At 37.8% G+C, this 19,334-nt stretch overlaps 1 protein-coding gene across 7 annotated transcripts in view; it reads right to left on the bottom strand.

Moving 5' to 3' along the window:
• The window catches only part of PARD3 (par-3 family cell polarity regulator), a 445,230-nt gene that overhangs the window by 128,132 nt on the left and 297,764 nt on the right, over positions 1 to 19,334 (bottom strand). For all 7 annotated transcript variants that reach the window (XM_066551580.1, XM_066551588.1, XM_066551597.1 and 4 more), the window contains 2 exons: positions 17,583 to 17,810; positions 10,585 to 10,801 (listed from right to left, as the gene is read on the bottom strand). In XM_066551580.1, the coding sequence (XP_066407677.1) occupies positions 10,585 to 10,801; positions 17,583 to 17,810 (445 nt within the window). The remainder of the gene's footprint in view (positions 1 to 10,584; positions 10,802 to 17,582; positions 17,811 to 19,334) is intronic.

The raw sequence follows: 19,334 nt of genomic DNA, 5'->3' as shown, positions 1-19,334 counted from the left end.
GAAACCCAGAGAGATGATGTTTAAAATAAACCCAGACTTGACTTCAAAGATATCTGGCTCTTGAGATGTTCTTGAAATGATAACAGCTCTGCTCAGGCTCAGTGTTGCACACAGTATACAGCAATTATCACTGCCATTTCATTGTTTCTTCTGAATATATAGCCTAAAATAAATCTTGAAAAAAAAACCCAACAATGAAAATGGCACTGATTCTTCACATTTCCTTTAACTTACATCAGCAGCTTTCTTCCTTTGGGATTATAAAAGGCAAATAAAACTAGCAAAGTATTTGGAGCTCTACAGATGATACCAGGAATCCTAATGGTTAGAGATTATAATATTGTAGGTATCATTACCTGCTCAGCAACATCAGAGAAAAGAAATACTTTAATTGTCACACTACATCTAAAACTCCTGCTTGTGCCAGCATATTGTGCTCTGAATTTCAGGATTTTAGCACTATGTGCTAAAGACAATGATAGCATCTATAACAACATTGTGAAATATTTGAGATTTATTTGTGGTGTGCTGCTGTTGAAATGTGTAACAGCAGTTCAGCTTGCATGCTAAACACACCTGGTCTTGAATATGCTAGAGGCACTAGCAATTGGTATAAAAATATACTACTTTTATTACTGTGGTACTGAAAATTGCTGATAAAGATTCTAGATGCATTTTTTGTTTTTTAATCTTCTTTTTCAGATCCTTTAAAACTAATCCATAAACTTTGTCATTGATTAGACATTTTTTACCAAGCACTACTTATAACAGCATAGCATGAAAAAGGAAACTACATTTTCAGTGATTCATCTATCCAACATCCATCCAGCATTCAACCACCCTCAAACTACACTCACCACCAGTATCTGGGAGCTCAAGCATATGTTTTTAGCATACATATATTTCATATTTATACAGTGCAGGAAACATTATATGACATCAAAACCCCTGGAGACACTAGCATGGACAAGGTACTATCCTATTTTTAAAATGAGAAAATAGCTCCTCTTGAAAGTTTAAGCAGCTTGCCAAACTCCTAGAGTTTTTGTACTGCAAGCCCAAAAAACATTAGGACTAACTATGCAGATTTCATTGACAAAGCTAAATTTATGAAGTTAATAATCAGTTAACATTGGCTGAAGTAGTTATTTATAACAGAGAATTTCTCTACCAATATAGCATTTCCAACATACTTTTAACATGAAATACAAACTCTTTAAAAAAACAGCCTATCAGTAGTAGGCTGTTATATTTATTGAAATTAGTCAAGTTGACCAAGCAGTTTCATGAAACTGTATGAATTATGCTTTTATTCCTTTTTGGACTTGGAGCTACAAGACTGATAGCAAAAAAAGTCCTGAAAAAAGTGTTAACATTCATAGAAACTAAGAATTTATCTTCTGCAAAAGCAAACATTTCAAAATTTACTGTTGACCACATCATCAGCAAGACCAAACATACACTGTAAAACTAGTTCTTGAATTCATTCCAGTAGAGTCTATTTTATAAACATCTACAGCCCTTTCTTTCACTTCTGCTTATTGTAAGTTTGCCCAGAAGTGGTAAAATTTAATACATGGTGGAACACTACATTAACTACTGAAATGTTATTGCACATCAAAAAGGTTTACTGCTACTTTGTAAACATGCTTACCTGAGTGCCATAAAATGCTGACATAATGAGCCAGATCTACTGCAGTGCAATGCAATCAGGCCTGGGCACTTGAAATGCAAAAGCAGCTCCTTGATACAAAAGTCATTTACACAATCTCTAAAAGACATTTTTGTATATGGCATACTTCAAATTTTGTAGTATTTTGGAATTAGGTAAATATACCCCAAATGATCAGTAACAGGACAAATTGCCCAGAACAGAATATGTGTACACATTGTATTTTGTACTTGAGCACAAAGGCAGTGTCTCAAGAAACCCCTGAGCTACAGATCCCTGAAGTCTGGAAGACAGCCCTGGGAACACTTGGTCACCCAGTTCTGGTATCCCAGCCTTGGGAGCCACAACTGCTCAGTGACAGAGGCAAAGTACTGGGATACAGGGACTTCCTGGGTATCATTTAACTCTTGTGTGACCAAATTCTTATGCTTTTATACTAAATCCTAAGGAATCAGCCAAACATGAGTGGAATTTCAAAGAGCTCTTTCTACCCCTCCAGAAGTAAAATAAACTTCCTCCTTTTATGACTGGCTGAACTACAAATGCCTGAGGTTTTACTTGATATATGTACTTTGGGATGAAAATGGAAAATATCAGCATTAATGCAACACTAATTTTAGAAATTTAACAAAAAACAGGTGACATTTTCTGGTGTAGCATGGAATAGTAGAAAGAAAGATTCCTGTCAACTGTTTCTTCCTTAGTTCCACAGAAAATAATCACCTTTTCTAGCTCAGTGGATCATATAAGACATTATTACCCCATCAGAGACAATCAGCTCAGTATCTTAATAGTTGCCAGTCCAAGACAATTTGGAATAAGATGCTTGGAAGCACAATGGGAAAAAAAAATCCTCTTATAATAGATAAATTATTCCTTAACATTTAGCATGTAAGGAGTCTCAAATACAGACTCAGGTATGTTACTTCATTTACTCTTGGGGTCCTGTGAGGGCAGCAATCCCTGAGGATAACACTGTATCACAAAGGTCCTTTAAAATGTCAATTTTTTGCATGAAAATCTTATTGTACATCCACATGTTCTTGATTCATGAGAAGCTTAAGTACATGCTGATGGATTCACATTTTTTGTACCAGCAATTATTCAGTGTCTCTCATTCCTATCTTACCAAGGACAAATACTTTTCACCAGGAGAGTGGTTAAGCATTGGAACAGGCTGCTGAAAGAGGCTGCTGACTCTCCATCCTTGGAGATATTTGAAAATAAACTGGCCATGACACTCAGCTGATGAAAAGTTGAAGCTGGGCTGCTGTGAGTAGGAGATGAACCAAGCAGAAAACCTTTCTTGCTCAAATCACTAAAAGTGCAGTACTTTGAATACCTCTTCAGTTCCTTATAATTATTCTTCTTTCCTCTAGAAGTCATCAACAGATTCAAAGTGGCAGAAATAAATACTACTTCTATACCCATTGTCACTGTGTTTCTAGTATTTCTCTCTCTCTTATTCTTTCTACAGAACTTGTGCTCCTCTTAGTTTATCCTGAAGCAACAATTTAAAAGCCTAAATAAGGCCTTTGAAAGCCTTATACCTACTATTTTCCTACTGCATTCAGGGAAACAGGTGCTCACCAACTACTTCTGTGCCAGTGTATTCTATTCCAGAAATTATACACTGCTTTAATCCCATTTTGCCATTTTCACTGAGGGGTTGCATAATTACGTCTTCAATGAATCTTTCTTTGCACAATAGTAGGACAAGTTAACATCTTACCAGGAGGCATCAGCCTGCCAACACAGCACAAATACAAACCATTGCTCCTGGGAACTGAAATGCAGTAGTAAGTTGGAGCTTTGCCTTTTAGAAAAGGATCAACTGTCCTGCAGCTGCCAACTTCAGTACTTTAAGAAAATGTGACTTAACCACCTATGTCATCCCAGATACAAAGCTATATTGAGTTGCATTCATTTTCCTCTAAGTCAACATTCCTATTCCTGTTTTTAAAAGGGATTTTCAAAGATGAGTCTGCTTTAAAAACATAATCTACAGCATCCACAATATATACCAATGTACAGGTGCTATCAATAGTGAATTAAACCTCTAAAGAAGCTTTCCAAGAGATAACAAAACAAATGTTATTAATAGAGCTTTTCACCTAACAAATACTTCATGTCTCAAGACAGTATTTATTCATGATGCTTTGTTATGGACTAGGGCACTGCCTGTTTAGTCTTCAATTATCACATGAGGTGGAAGAAAAAATCCTATTTCTATATGAGCTTAAACTGAAATTGACTTTGAATCTCTTAACTGTCAACAAATTCTTCCCTGAAAAGGCTGGCTTTGCAGAGATTATAAAGAAGGTGTCATCCTTGACACTTGTGTTCTATATTCATCCAGCAGGCCTGGAAGAGAAGTGTGCAGAACGCCGGGCAGGATGGCGGAGGGCTCAGCTGTCACCCTGCCTGCCTCCCTCGCTTGCTTTGCAGGCAAAGACAGTGCTGAAGGTGTCAAAGGTTCTCTATTTAAAGTCGCTGACAAGCAAAGGAAGAACACTGGGAGAATATGTTAGCAGCCACTATGAACTCATCTCTAGTAACAAGTCATCCTGACACTTCTGGATGTTAGAAACAAGAGCCCTGATTCTATTGAAATTTAAAAAAAAAACTACCAAAACAACCAAACCCCCATACACTATATCACCATCAGATTTATAAGTTCAAGATTTACTCTGGGAAAATCCAGAGTAAAGAACACACAGAGCAAAATCCCTGCTTTCTGTCAGAGTGACAAACCAGAAAGCCACATACTATTATGTTAATCTCCCACTTCAAATCTCCCTTGCACTATTGCATACCACTGCTTTCTGTGTTTCGTTTAAAAGTCATAGAGTTTACTAACCACTTAATGAAGCTGCATTCCTTAAATCCCTGACAGATTATGTGAACTTCTTTGGTTCAGAAACATAAATTTGCCATTCCACCACCCCCTGCCCCAATGACATCTTAGTCCAAAGTGGGTGTGCTCGGGACTGCAGGCAATGAAACACACCTCTCCTCAAAGCTGCCTCCATCCAGCAGCAGGCAGAAATGCACAGAGAAAGGAAGGAGCACTGCTTATCTTTGCAAAAAAAGAAAAGTTATTTCCAACCAGGCTTATCTCTTTCAGTCCCTTAGTTAGTTTTAATTGGAAAGAAGTAAGTGAAGAATATGAAAATGCTTTGATAGACCCTTGTAAGAGTCCTGGGTAATCGTCTGCATCAAAGATGACAATTTGCTGCATGGCTGATTTCATTTGAAAGGCTCTTCTAATGCTGTGTGTCCCAATGGCCAGCTGAAACTTTGAAAATGGATTAGGACAAAGTAGCCCAAAGGAGCACAGAAAAGGTGCATCAACAGTATCCAACTTGCAGACAGGATGAGGTTGGTGCTCCTCCTCTAAAGTGAAAGGATATCCTGCTTAGACCCTGCATCCAGGATTACAGTAAGCCATGCATTTTCTAGCTGGTGGCAGAAGGGGGAAGCAGATGTGGCCTTAATGACAGTTGTGCCAGCTGGCTTGTAATAGCAGCAGGCAAAAACCAGAGCACAAATGGCCCCAGATTCCATTTACCTGACCAACGACCCAGCTCAGTGTTTCTGGTGAAAGTCTCAGCACAAGCAGCACAAGCTGTCGGCAGCGTTCTCATATGAGCATTAGCAAACCCAGGCACAACTCAGTGTGCACACAATGAGCTTCCAAGTTTGAAATGATGCAGCTGATGGGTGTTTAAGCACTAACCTCCTCCTCTCTGTTCCAAGGCTCAAGATTTATCGTGTTTTATTCCATGAGCACTCAAGAAAAAAAACACTAACTTTCAGAGCTCATTCCCATGTTTTCTATTAAGTCCATATATCAGTAAGTGTCATTCACCAATACAAAGTCCTATTAGTCAAGCTTCCAAGGAAAATGTCATTATTGCTGCATCTTAAGTTACTGAATGATAGAAATCAGACCACAGATTTTGTTTTATCAAGTTTGAAGTATTTTCCAGTCCTGCTGATTAGGATATAATTCAATAGTATTTTACACAACTCTGACATGTTTTTGTTATTGTGCTCAGTTAAAAGTCTGAAGATTGCTATTAAATGAAAGAGAAAGAAGGTTATTACCAAATCAGTGGTATAACCTTTGTGAGTTGCTTTTCATCTCCTCACAGACATTACAACGAGAAAACTGAAATGAAAACCAGAATAGGCAATACAAGGAAGTCATGTAACAAGCAACAGTAATCCACATAGGTTATTCTCCCAAATGCCTAGTCAGTGGTCTCAGATAGCTCATGTGGTTGAAATGTGTAATTCAGAGCTACAAATAGTATGTTTAGAAATCTGGACATGTCCAGTGCACCTTGGAAACAGCTGTGTGGGGGGAAAAAAACCAGCCAGCAGTATATCTGATTTCAGCTAAACAAGGTTGCAAACTGAATTATCTATTTCCTCTCACAGAACTGGAAGATGCAACACTGCAAGGCTCACAGTAATCATTTTAAATGTAATTAAATCTAATTAGGATTAGATTTTAATGGTAATCTGGGGATATTACATTTGCATTGGTTATTCAGTGCATTGATTTACCCACCTATGTGCTACAACACTTAAAATGGGAATTAAGGATCAGCTACCATATGATATGACTTTACATCTCCATCAATATTATGGGCCAGATCTTAAAATGTGCAACCTCCAAGACAAAAAACATCTATGCATATGATTAATTTTGAGCATACAGTCTTCCTCTGTGAAGCTCAATACACAGTGCTTAGGTTCTCCATTGAAAAGTCAAGTTTATGTGGGACTCAGGTATTAAGTCTTACAGTAAAAAAAATATTTACTTAATATAACATACTTATCCACAGATGCTTCAAATTATATTACATCTATTCCATAAATGACCCCCAAAACTGATGCAGATATTTCTTGCTTAAACCCCAGGTTAAGATACAAGTCATATTCCCCATCTTTTGTTCTCATCATCTGCCCCCCCCCCAAATCTAAATATAGCATATGAATTTTCAAAGCCATTTTTCTCCAATCCTATCAAGGGTTAATTGTTTCAGTAAGTTTGGCATTTTTTATCAGGCAATGACTGTCCCTAGATATTTTCAGCAAGACATGACTAGCTAGCTTGGCCTCCCTACTATTCCCTTTCCTGCCTTTGGAAACCCAGAGCTGCTTCTTTCTCCTCATTATTCTCAATGTCTTGGAGGTTCATTTTCACCTAAAGATGTGATTCCTCAGACACATCCTGTCCTGAGATTGACCACATATTTTACATCATCAGTTCAGTCACCCATATAACAACTGTATCCAAGCTTGCACACTGGGAAGCAAGAATTAAGTAAAGGGACTGTAAGTGATCAGCAGCACCACAGCAGATGTGTCATTTCATCATCATCCAAAACCTTCATATGTAACATCTCAAATCTTCCCCTCTCATATCCTATGGGGATCCATTTTCATAAAAATACTCTGTACACAATCGGAGCAAAAGGAAGAGGAAAAATGCACCATATACCGTTTTTCTCTCTCAGGAGAGGAATGTCAAAGAATTGCACAACACAGAGACCCATTAAATTAATGTAAATTTACCAGCACTAATTACAGGCACACTCTTTGAAACTGTGGAGACTCTTTCTCAAGGCAGCACTATAATAATTTCTTCAACTACTGATTGGCTTTGTCAGGTTAATTTTTATCAACAAATTGTCAGGTTAATTTTATCAACAAATTTGTCTGGTTAATTTTTATCAACAGAATCTCTACTTAAAAATAAAATCAGACTCAAAATGAGTATTTCATATTGCATGTGGAGAAGCATACAGATTTTTATAAACTTCTGATGTCAATACATATATTCACTGAAGGCTTCTCAGCAGTGAGAAAAAAAGCTAGTAGAACTTCATTTCAACTTCCCAAAAGCTATTTGCTCAGCTGGCAGTGGCCATCCAGGCACACTCTAACTGGAGAAGGAGGAACTGCACAGCATTTCACAGGCCACAGGACCTGGCATATGATCCTCCTAAAAGGCTAAGAATGATTCCAATACTCAGATAAAACAAACAGATTCAGGTTTAAGCAAAGCACTGCAGCACCTGCCTCTCCTCCAATAGACCAATGTTTCTGCTCAACACTTTTCTAGGCTAACTTCTGTCCTATTTTCATCTGTAAGAAGACTTCTCAGCCAAATGGCATAATTAAATAATCCATTGTGTCCTGAAGTGTCAGTTTGAAACACACATATGCTCAGGCAGATTTACGTCACAGTAGGAAGGGTGAACTTCCAGCTTGTCCACAGCCCAATGCCAGCAAAGGTCTCTGGAGACACCAGGAGTTGTGTTTGTCAGAGCCACACAGTTTTGCAGTTTGCAGCTCCCCACCAAGGTTCTGTCAATCCTCTTCACTACACTTGACACAAGCAGTAAAACAATGGAGGTGTTTAGAAGATTTATTTATGATTTTAACTTCTTATCTGAATCATCCAGGGATTTCATGGAAATGATGATTAGATGCTGAAGGATAAAGGTAACTTAGGGTTCTCTAGTGAGACTTTCCATCTCACAGTAGAGTTTAATGAAGATTCCAGCAGCAAATGCTAAGATTTTTACTGAACACAAGGAGACTTATTTTTATACATCACACAGACTCTTCTTTATGAGATGCCAGTTTGCATATAGGTAACAAAAATCCCTTTGGCTAAATACAGACATTGGAATAAAGTGTCAGCTAATAGCAACTTCATCACACAAGTGTTTTTGACCATATAACCTAATGAAGAAACAATTTTTTTTAAATTAGAGCACTGAAAAGGAAGAAAAAAGTGAAAAAGGAGAAAAGAAAAAGAATAACAAAGAAATTACAAAGTTGTACAGAACTAAAACACCCAATTATGCTTTGATCCTGGTTTGAATTTTAAATGTTACTGTCATCATTATTTTCTATCACACAACTTCTTTCAGTGATTACTTGATATCTATGATATATGTCAAATGTACAGAAAAACAAAACATGTTATAGGTAGAAGTAGTAGCTTATTTTGCAGACATAACAAAGCCCATCTCTCAAATGTTATTGAGAAGCCTGTCAACAAAGCAAATCAAGCACCAAGTGGAAATGAGACATAATGCTTAATTCTCTCAATCAGCATTTTCTTCCTTGCCAGGAACACCTCTCTTGTGTGGGCTGACAAGGTGGAAGCTAATTTACAGATCCAGGAGGAGTCAGCTATATCCAGATAGCACTGCTCTCACATTAATTAAGAGGAGACTGAAAAGTAAAGTTCACTCAGAAATGGAAGTGAAGGAAAAAAATCTCACGAAAATGTTGACTGTTATGAAGAGCAAACAACAAAGCATTGGATCATCCTATCACTCAAATTAGTGTTGTTTCCAAATTAGAGATTTCAGAAGTGTTGTGTCAAGCACACAGAAAAGGTTACCTTGCCTGGCCCATGGAGCTGCCCAAGCTTTCTAGATGCTGTAAACACTTTCTGACTGAACTCACAAGACAACTCTCAAGGTATCCAAGATGCTACTACTTAGAGCCTATAGGATTTACCATGCATATTGTGCCTCAGGTTTACCTGTCATTTCTGCTGTTTAAAAATGACAGAGTGCAGAAAAGAACCGCTCAGCATTTCACATCTCCTGCCTTCCACACTCTCCCAGAGTGGGGTGCAATGCTCTGCTCCAGGCTTGAACTGAGGCAGGCAAATATCCAGAGGATGAGGGCATCCCCATGGGCTTCACAGGCTGAAGGACTCTTCCTACTTGACATGTGGGACTTACTCCTATAATTCTTCTTCTGTTCTATGGCATACACTGTCTAAGAGCCTGGTATTATTTAGTGTTTTCTAAAGGAGATTTCAAAACCATATTTTCTAATTAACTACTCTTTTTTCCTAATAAACCACTTTTTCAACTTACTACTCTCATGATATCATTGTCAGTCACAGAACAATTCTCAAGAACCTGTGCAGTTACAACACATGTTAAAATAATATTTTACAGGATAAAGAAAGAAATGGGATGAAAGTTAACTGAAACTCCCCTTATATGCTTTCAGAGTAGAATCATTAATAAATAATTAAAATAATACCAGTACCTCACTTTAAAATTAAATAACAAAACAAACACTGCTTTAATATTGTGTTTTCTTTGAAATGTGTTTATTTACTCTAGCTGGCTAAAAGAAGGACTGGTTTTCTTGCTCTCTCACCCCTTTCCACAAGTGATCAAAGATGTTTGTCATGTTACAACATTTACCCACAACAGCAGGGTGTACCTCAGCAGTGTGCTCCTTTCAGATCACTTATGTCTGCTGGAGAGATGACTCCTTTAAAAAGAACTCAGTGTTTGGTAAATCAGGTCTTTCACTGACCCGTTCTCTATGGATTCTCAGAGCACACAACCTTAGATCCTGTCTTCCTTGAGAGAAGCATGCTGTTTCTCAATCTCAAACTGATTAATCTCTTTCACATCCTGCTTCCATGATACCAATAGTCTTAATAGTAAAGCAAGGAAAAACATTCATTTAGCAACACATAAGCTTTGGGTACAGTATTAAAGAAGAAAAATAAAACAAAATCCCCAATGTTTTGAGTTGTCAAAGGATATGTGCATTACTTAGACATCACCAAAGACTCTTTCAAAACCAAGCAGTCTGTGGCTTAAAATTACTTTTTCCTTTGCCTTTCCTTTCCTTTGGCCTGCCAGCCATCTCCTTCTCTTTCATTATGAGCTGCTTCCCTTCTATGATACCATCCATAGATCCAAAAATTGAGAGATCAGCCTATATATATAATGTATGGATTTGCATAGTAAAATATGGCCTCAGCAAGAATTTACAATAATGACTAATTAGAAAAATAAACTTCTTTTTATAATTCATTCTACATTTGATTGCCAAGTACCTACCTGAACATGTCTCCTAAGCCTTTCAGCATTCCTTTCTTCGCCTTAATTTTATCCTTCTCTTTATCTCGATCTTTCTTCTTTTCCTTTCCAGTTTTTTTTCTGTCACTTTTATCTTGGCTTCCATTCATGTGTCTCTCTAATGAGTGGGATGGCTGATCACTTGCTGTGGACACAGATTCTCTCCCAGATCTTGAGCTCTCCTCTGTGTCTTCCTCCACTGAAAGCACATATTAAGAAAGATCAGTGACATAAGAACAAAGAAAAAGGGCAGACTTTTCAGTATATTCCATAACGTATTTTGAAGCAGGATATATGCAAAACCACAATAAACTCTTTTTTTTTAAAATCAGTATCTGCTTACATGGTTTTCCAAGAGTGTTCATTAGAAGTATTAAACTCATAAAAGCAAGGAATTCACCTTTGCAGACCATTCTGCAAAACACAATTTGCACTTTATGGGTACTCTGGATAATGTATGGATTAATAAAGAGAATTAGCAAAGTGATATTAATTGGTCCATTTTGTTTGAGTATCTAAATCAATTGAAGAGAGATTTAGAAACATCTGCAAGAAGCAACAACAGCAGTGCAGCATGCCTTGTCCATAAATTCTTAGTTATATTCTCATAAAAATATGAAAGTCATTAGGGAGTGTTAAACCTCAATGCAAGCCATAATAGACTTTTTTCCTTCTGCAAGTAACATAATAGTTTTGTTATGCTTCTTCATTTCCTGGAGCCATTTAGAACACATCATGCACTGTGATTGTTATTTTTGGTGTTATTCTTGGTTGAGATGGGGCAGCCTGGGAGGTTGAGGTGGGGAGATTTCATCCAGTGGAACAAGTAAAATACTTTAAGGGCAAATAAAATATTCCTTCTCTGTTTCTAACCCAAGACTAGGAGTCCTAAAGCGTACCCAAGGTTAGATTTAACAGCCCACATGTAGTTCAGAAAGTTTGAAAGAAAAATTTCTAAAAGAAGAAAATCCACTGAAAACCTGAAAACTGCTTCAGTAGTTTAGTAAGAAAGAAATAAAACACTTCAAGCTGGTGGGTCAGAACACTGCACTGCATGCCCTGTGGAGCTGGGACTTTCCATGAGCTCTAAAATTTTATATCATCACATTTAAGTAGGGCTCCAACCATCTCCTAGCTTTCCAACAGACTGCACAAAGCAGCAATTAGGATCACAGATGCATACTTAGTATTGCCTCCTGTAGCTCCAATGAATACAAAGGCTCCAAACAACTTTTGACAGTAGAATTTGAAAAAAAACACAGTCTTGCCTTATATATACACAGTCTATGGAAAATAAAAAAAAAATTTGTACTCAATAAGATTTCGAAATGGTCATGGCTTATAGAAAGAAAAAAAAAGTTTTTTAGTTACCTATGTTTACTACTTCTTAATATTATTCTGCTAATATTGCTCAAGATCTCAGCACCTCTTCTATAGCCAACAGAAGAGTGTAATTCTTCAGAAATTTCTCATCTGTAGACTACTGTAGAATATAAACTTGCTTTTCTTAGTCATCATTCATCTTCACCTTGCAAGTAAATCACTGAACCTGAAAAGTCTACAAATCACTGACTGAAAGCCATTCAATATAATGTCTTCTCTCAGAACCTTGCTTGCAAAATACTCTTTATTCCTTAATATTACAATCCATAGATGTGTCCAATAGACTTTGCACTTATTCACCAAATATCAAGTTTTCTATAAATATTCTCCAGCCCTGGATGATCACACAGACATATTTCAAGAAAAAAATACTGTGTCAGGTACATCTCAACATTAGTAACTATTTTTGAATCTTAACTAGCGCTCTGAAGTACAAACCACCAGAGTGGCCAGGCCTTCGCATTTAATTCAGGACTGCTATGAGTAAAGCAGATGATACAGCAGCTTCTCAACTGTAAACACAGTTTTAATATTCATGTTATTGTATTTTAGGAAACTAATAGGTCCTATACATGCCTCTGTACTAGCTGTTCTTTTACTTTTTTTTGTCCCAGCCCTTCTTAATCAGTGTCTGGAATGATATTTAGTTATTATTAAAAGAATTGTGGAAAAACACTTTGGAATAGAAATGTTAATTTTTTACATGTTAATTTATAGCTACAATCTGTTCTAACTAGACATTTAAAAGACTGTACTTGCAAACGAATATAATTAGCAAAAAAAAAAAAACCTGTATGAAATTCCTGACAAATTTTGAGATCAACTGTTTACTTGGAACTTCACAGCTAGAATTTTAAAGATCAATCAGTTTTGACCTATGTTTGTTCATACTCACATAACAATACACTAAATAAATCATAAATATATATATATTGTTTACTGTGCTATGCTGAGTTGCAGAACAACTTGTCATAACAGCGTGTCATGGTTTAGGAAGGGTACTCCCCAGTTTGGTGCTCCTACTCAGACTCTCCAAAACATGTGCCACCCACTCACTCCCCTTCCCTTCCCCTTTGCTCCTGCAGCAGGATGGAGAGGATAGTTGGAGGCACAAAAGGTAAAGATCACAGGTTGAGATAAGCACAATTTACTGGAAACAGCAATGAGATAAGAAAACCAACAGTAACAGCAACACCACAAATGAAAGAGCACACAATGATCGGCACACAAGGAAAGAATGATCGGCACACAAGGAAAGAATGATCGGCACACAACATCATGATCCTGACAACACCTGACTGTTCCATCCACTACTCTGCAGGACCTGGTAGGGACCCCTTCCCCCATCCCTGGGAAATGATGTGAGGTGGTATGGAATAACCTCTGGGTCCTGGCCATGCCCCCTCCTGGCTATGGCAAAAGTCAGTCCTGTCCTGGCTGGAACCAGGACACAAAGCTCCCACTTGCTATTTATTTTGCACGTTCCATGAGAACAATGTCTCCTTTCTGCATTAGTGTTGCAATTAATATTTGTCTATCACACACAGTTTGCTTGCAATTAACTCAATAGCTTAGACTGAGGCCTGTGAACTGGGATGCCTGTTCTCCTGGAGTAAACACTGGTCTCTCTACTGAACTAAATAGATTTCCAGTTTTCTTAAAAGGACCCGACATGAAGAAGCTTGTTTCACTTTTATGCAGTGCAGTCATCCTGCAATTAACATACACATAATTACTAGTGTTTAGAACAAATGCAAATGCTGCTCAATTAAAATTCAAACCCAGGCTACAAATGAAACTTCTAATTTTTGTTATGTTGCAGTAATGACATTAGGTTACTGCAAAACGCAGGATGTATTTGTTTTGGTGCTCTTATTTCCTTTTCTTCCTGCAACCTCCTGCCTCTCCATTCAGGATGCTGAAGCCAAAAAATTAAATTGGAGTATACTTTAAACATCAATTAAACTGAACACTAGTGTCATTTCATGAACCACACTGCAGTATGGAGAACTACACAAACAGGTATTATGAAGCTATTCTCCTAATTAGCCCATAAAATGGAAAAGATGCACATGAGGAATCAAAGCTACTTAATGTGAAACTATTTTGCCACTAAGCTTCTAGGCCTCTTATTGTGATATTTAATACAGCCCTAGATTCCAGCAATTAAGATTCAGCAAAAGATTAGAAAGCTTTGTTGATCTCTCCCAATCAAAATTCCTTGTTCTTCTTCATGACACTAAAGATAAACATTTTGCTTCTAGTCAGCTATTTCAAGTATTAAAGAAAAAAAACAAAACAAAACAAAACAAAAAACCCAACCAAAAAAACTCAAAAAAAAGGAAAAAAACAACAACAAAAAAAAACCAAAATCAGGAAAAATTATCTGTAAAAGCTGAACATCCACACCTTTTTCCACAAATGCTCCTTCTTTACAGCCATCAAAACTCACATATATCTTCTCAAATAATTAAAATGTTACCTCAGAACCAGTCAGTGCCATCTGATTTTAATCCTACATTTAGTAATTTAATAGCACATTGTTGCAAGGACATTTAGAAGAGTGAGCCCCTTTGTCACATATGCTACCTGTGTTCTTTATGGCTTTTGTGTATGGAATGATGAACATGTTAGGAACTCCTCTATACAATACATTGCAGTGCTATTATTTGCTAATCCAAAGTGGGTCACTGTCTGAAAGACAAAGAAACACTTCTAGTACTGAAACACTTGGAGAAAGGCAAAACAATTCAAGCAAGCAAATGGATCCAACCTCAAGGGCATCACCAAACTGACCACCAGCATGTTTGCCTGGGTTTCATAATGAGAGAAAGTCACATTCTAATTTCAAACAATTATGGAATAATTAAATACAATTTCAAAAAAACTTAGGCAACGTTGTTATGGCAGCAGTGAGGCATTAGTTACATTAGATCCAGATTGTTAAACTCCTACATATTCATATGTGCCCAAACTTTGTCCAGCTGAAGACACCATTTGGTAAATTCTCTGGAAGCCTAAGTCCGTATAAAATTTACACAAAGTGAAGCAGACCGCAGTGCTTTTAGGTTTAATGCAGATACAGACATTTTCAGCAAGGCAGGTGACATAGGGCTGGGACAGCTCTTAAGCTTCTTCCATCACCATGAGAAGCAAAAATCCTCAAGGACTGAATTCTGTCCAATCAACTTCTTACATTCTTCTTGCTTTGCTTCTATGAATCTGGCACTTGAAATTTCTGGAATACTTCTTGAATGTTTCATTACCATATGCGGAAGCTATTAGAACACAACAAAATGCATATTTGTACACATACAGCTTGGTCACACTTTGCTCAGGCCTTCTTTACAATGTGGGAGCTGACAAGCCTTGCTCTTGCTCTCTCATGACATGAGATGGCTCTTGGTCCACTGGTGTGAGACAGCTTCATCCAGAGATGAGGGCAAAGACTCACCCCATGACATTTTGATTTCAGCCAGAAGGCTTTGTCTGGTCCCTGCTTTTGCTGGTTTTGGCTAGTAGGGTTATTTTTCTTCACAGTGGCTTTTATGGGGCTGTGTTTTGGATTTGTGCTCAACACAGGGTTGATAATACAGAAATGTTTTTGTTATTGCTGAGCAGGGCTTACACAGAGCCAAGGCCTTTTCTGCTTTTTGTACAGCCACAGTGGTGAGGAAGTTGAGGATGTGTAGGAGGCTGAGAGGACACACAGCCAGGAGAGGTGGCCCCAGCTGACCAAAGAAGGGATATTCCAGACCACATGGCATCATGCTCAGGATATTAAGTTGAGGGTAGAAGGAGGAAGCTGGGGACATTTGGAGTGATGGTGTTTGTCTTCCCAAGTAACAGTAGACATGATGGGGCCCAGTTCTCCTGGGGATGGCTGAGCACTTGTCTGCCCATGGGTAGCAGTGAATTAATTGTTTTGCTTTGCTTGTGTGTGTGGTTTTTGCTTTCCTATGAAGCTGACTATATCTCAATCCACAAGTTTTCCAGCTTTCACTCTTCCAAATCTCTCCCCAGTCCCACTGGTGGGGGAGCGAGCATGCAGCTGCCTGGGGCTTGGCTACTGCAGGAGTTAAGCCACAACACTGCTGCTCCCATGTGAAGGATCCAAAGGGCTCCAAAATACTCCCCTGCTAACTCTCTATGCATTGCATCAACAAGCTTAAAAACCCTTACCAGAATCTCATAAACCTATACTCACCTTGAAAGCGCTTCACAACAACAGTTTCACTATATTTTTGATCAATTGAAGTTAAACCATCTGTAACTTCTGGATAAACCTTGGATACCTGTAGCCTCAAACCAGGATTGCTATCAGTGGGCTCACACAAACAAGGCCGTCTATAAAAACATGGTCTGATGTCCCAAAAGAACACAGGCATGTAGCTTGCAAGAATGAGCAGGATCATTATACATTTTCTCACACCTATTCTTCTACTGGCCAGAAATAGATTGACAGCCAGCAGCACCACACCAATATTTAGCCTCACTACTGTATGAAATTGTTACATGCTGGAAAAGTAAAGCAGAATTAATTCCATCTGTAGCTACCTTTGAGAAAAGTGACTGGCAAAATGATCTCCTTCGTGGCCTCAGAACACTCTTAAAAAGAGGCAGATTAAAAAAAAAAAAAAGCCAAGAGTTTTTTAAATATAAGAGTGGAAGAGTGGTTACAGAAGTAACTTATAAAAGAGTATTAGGGAATGATGCTTATAAAACCAAATTTCTGAAACTAAAAAACTTTTAAAAGAGTGAAAAATTCTTTTTCAAGCCTTCATTAAATTCAGAATAAATACTTTACTACTTCAACCTTCCCACCATCATCTTCATTCATAAACTTCTAACTATCTGCAGGCTGATTAAAAAAAATTCTGCTGGTGTGTGACAAGCTGAAAGTAGTACAACATGAAGGTTAAAAATTCAATGATTTTAATACAACCCCTGATTGAGGTAATTTACCATTCATACTATTTTCATTCAATATGAGTTGTCATTTTACCAGCCCATTCTTACATAGTTCAATAATGATAAGGTTAGCTTTGAAGTGATTCTTTTATGTTAATGACATTTTCCACATGTTGGGTCATACTTCGGGTTAAAGAACTGAAGATGTAAATGAATGCCCATTAGGGTGGGTAATAGCTGATCATTAACTTTATATTTTATTAGATCTGCCAACCTTACTCACTCTAATTAAAGGACAGTGATTTCTTTTTATCCCCTCCCAACACTATAAATGTACTATTTCAAAGTTAGATGCCTATATTTTCGTAACATAAATTTAGTGGGTTTGGCTTTCTACCTATTTTTTTCTAGTTTACATTAGTACATTAATTAGCCATCTTACAGAATATTTTCACAGTAATTTAAGTAAACACATTCCCAATAATCTTATTCTCTTATTTTAGAAAGGAAGAAAGCTGCAGAGTGCAGCGATCTGTTAAAGCAAATCAAGAGAAAAAGCCTAAATATTGATGAAGTTAATTCTAGTCTTTTAAAATTCTAAAATTATGCTCTGCTACTTTAGTCACTTTCTAAAGGAATTAACCTATGCCATTAACACTCATTATGCAAAACAACAGTTTACTTACAAGTTTCCATGCCTTCATCATCATCATCTGCTACAGGTTTATCATATGATTTGTCTATGGCAGCTCGGAAGCTTTCGTTGCAGCCTCGTCCTCGGATAATTCGCGGCCGTGGGCGGTGGAAAGGAATGTCACCGTTCAGTGTCACCTCAGCCACGGCTGTCTGCAGGCTTTCCAATGAGCTGGATTTCTTCAGTCCTAATGAAGGCCCCACATCTCTGGTTGGGGAACCTTAGTGATTTAAAGGGGGAGAAAAAGTAATTAGAATTAGTATTGAGAACGGCATGCTTGATTATGCATATCCATCCTGAAAGTCTTTGGGGACACACTTAACATTATTCACATCATCTCTCAATAATCTGTAGGGAATTCTCCACAGATTTGTTGGTCTCAGAAGCAAATGAGTATGTCAAGTCACAGTCAGTGGAACTGACAATGTTAGCAATGTCTGGCTTTTCAAATCAGTGAAGAGAGACCAACATCCATTACTATTATTTTACACAATTTAAATGATAAAGGGGCTTTAAAAACTTAGCTCATACAAGCAGCACAGATGCATATCTAACAGCATCTAACAAAACAATTAACTATTTTTGGTTTGAGCAGAAAATTTCCTCTGTACTAGCAACTGATGAACAGAGAGCAGATTATGGGCATGACTCCTATCATGTTTAGTGTAAAAAAAAAGTCTTGCAAAGTAGCCTGACCTCTGGCATCAAGGAACATGCTGTTTGTCTGAGTTTAAAGACTTGCATCAAATTGCTAACAACTTCATAATTAAATGCTTCTGAGAAATATCAGATGACTTGCTCCGATTGTGAAATTGCTTAACAATAATCTGTGGAATTATTGACGGGCAATACCAGTTACCCAGCTGGAAAATAAACACACTCCTGGCGGTCACAAGGAGAGACTATTGGGGCAGCACTACTGCAGCTGGGCTGAGGGCAGCTCTTATCACTGATGAGAGGGCAGCATGTCCAGAGATGTGCCAAGGAAGCCTCAGGCAATGTCCTGCAACAGCCTTTCTCCATCCAGATATCAATCCCCAGTTTTGTGGGTTAAATGTACAGCCTTTGTTCTTAGACTACCACCTGCACTGCAAATCACCTCACAACTGCATAATTAAAGTAAAAACTGGGAAGAATCTTTCAGGGGAAAAAAAACAAAAAACACCCCATTTTATTGATTTTATTCAGAAGTGCAAGTACAGTCTTAGCTTATTTTCTATAGGATTTGGGAGTGGAGATCAAGATGAGGTGGGACAACATCATCATGGCTACATTTCCTGAAATTATGAGACCAGAGCCCTCACCTGTAATATGAAATTTGCATTTTTTCTCTACCCAAAGGGAGCACAAAAGAGAACTGTTGTGGCACCACAACAGTCCCAGGTGGCAGGTTGTTACCTAGTTGATATCAGCATCCTTATCTGGCAAAAATAAATTTCACAGCCAGCCACCACTGAGAGACAGAGCCAAGGCAAGAATCTCCAGTATTAACAGTACATTAGTAAGCATAGGTGTGAATAAAGGTGTAAAAAAAGAAAACTACCTCTTTTAAGCATTTATCTCAGAGTAGTACAAAATTCTGAAGATGATCCCTATTCTGGAAGAAATTAGGAGACAGAAGGGAGAGTGCATCTGTCACTGCTCTTCAAGGTATGTGAAGTTACCTTAAATTGGGGAAAACTGCTACTGCTCTACTAAAACTATTCAGTATTCTCTGGGGAGGAAAGGGGCTTGTTTGCCCCCA

Source organism: Molothrus aeneus, chromosome 1 (assembly GCF_037042795.1).
Source record: "Molothrus aeneus isolate 106 chromosome 1, BPBGC_Maene_1.0, whole genome shotgun sequence".
Classification (NCBI taxonomy): Eukaryota; Metazoa; Chordata; class Aves; order Passeriformes; family Icteridae; genus Molothrus; species Molothrus aeneus.
The sequence above is the reverse complement of the archived record's forward strand: the minus strand, read 5'-3'. Positions and strand labels throughout refer to the sequence as shown.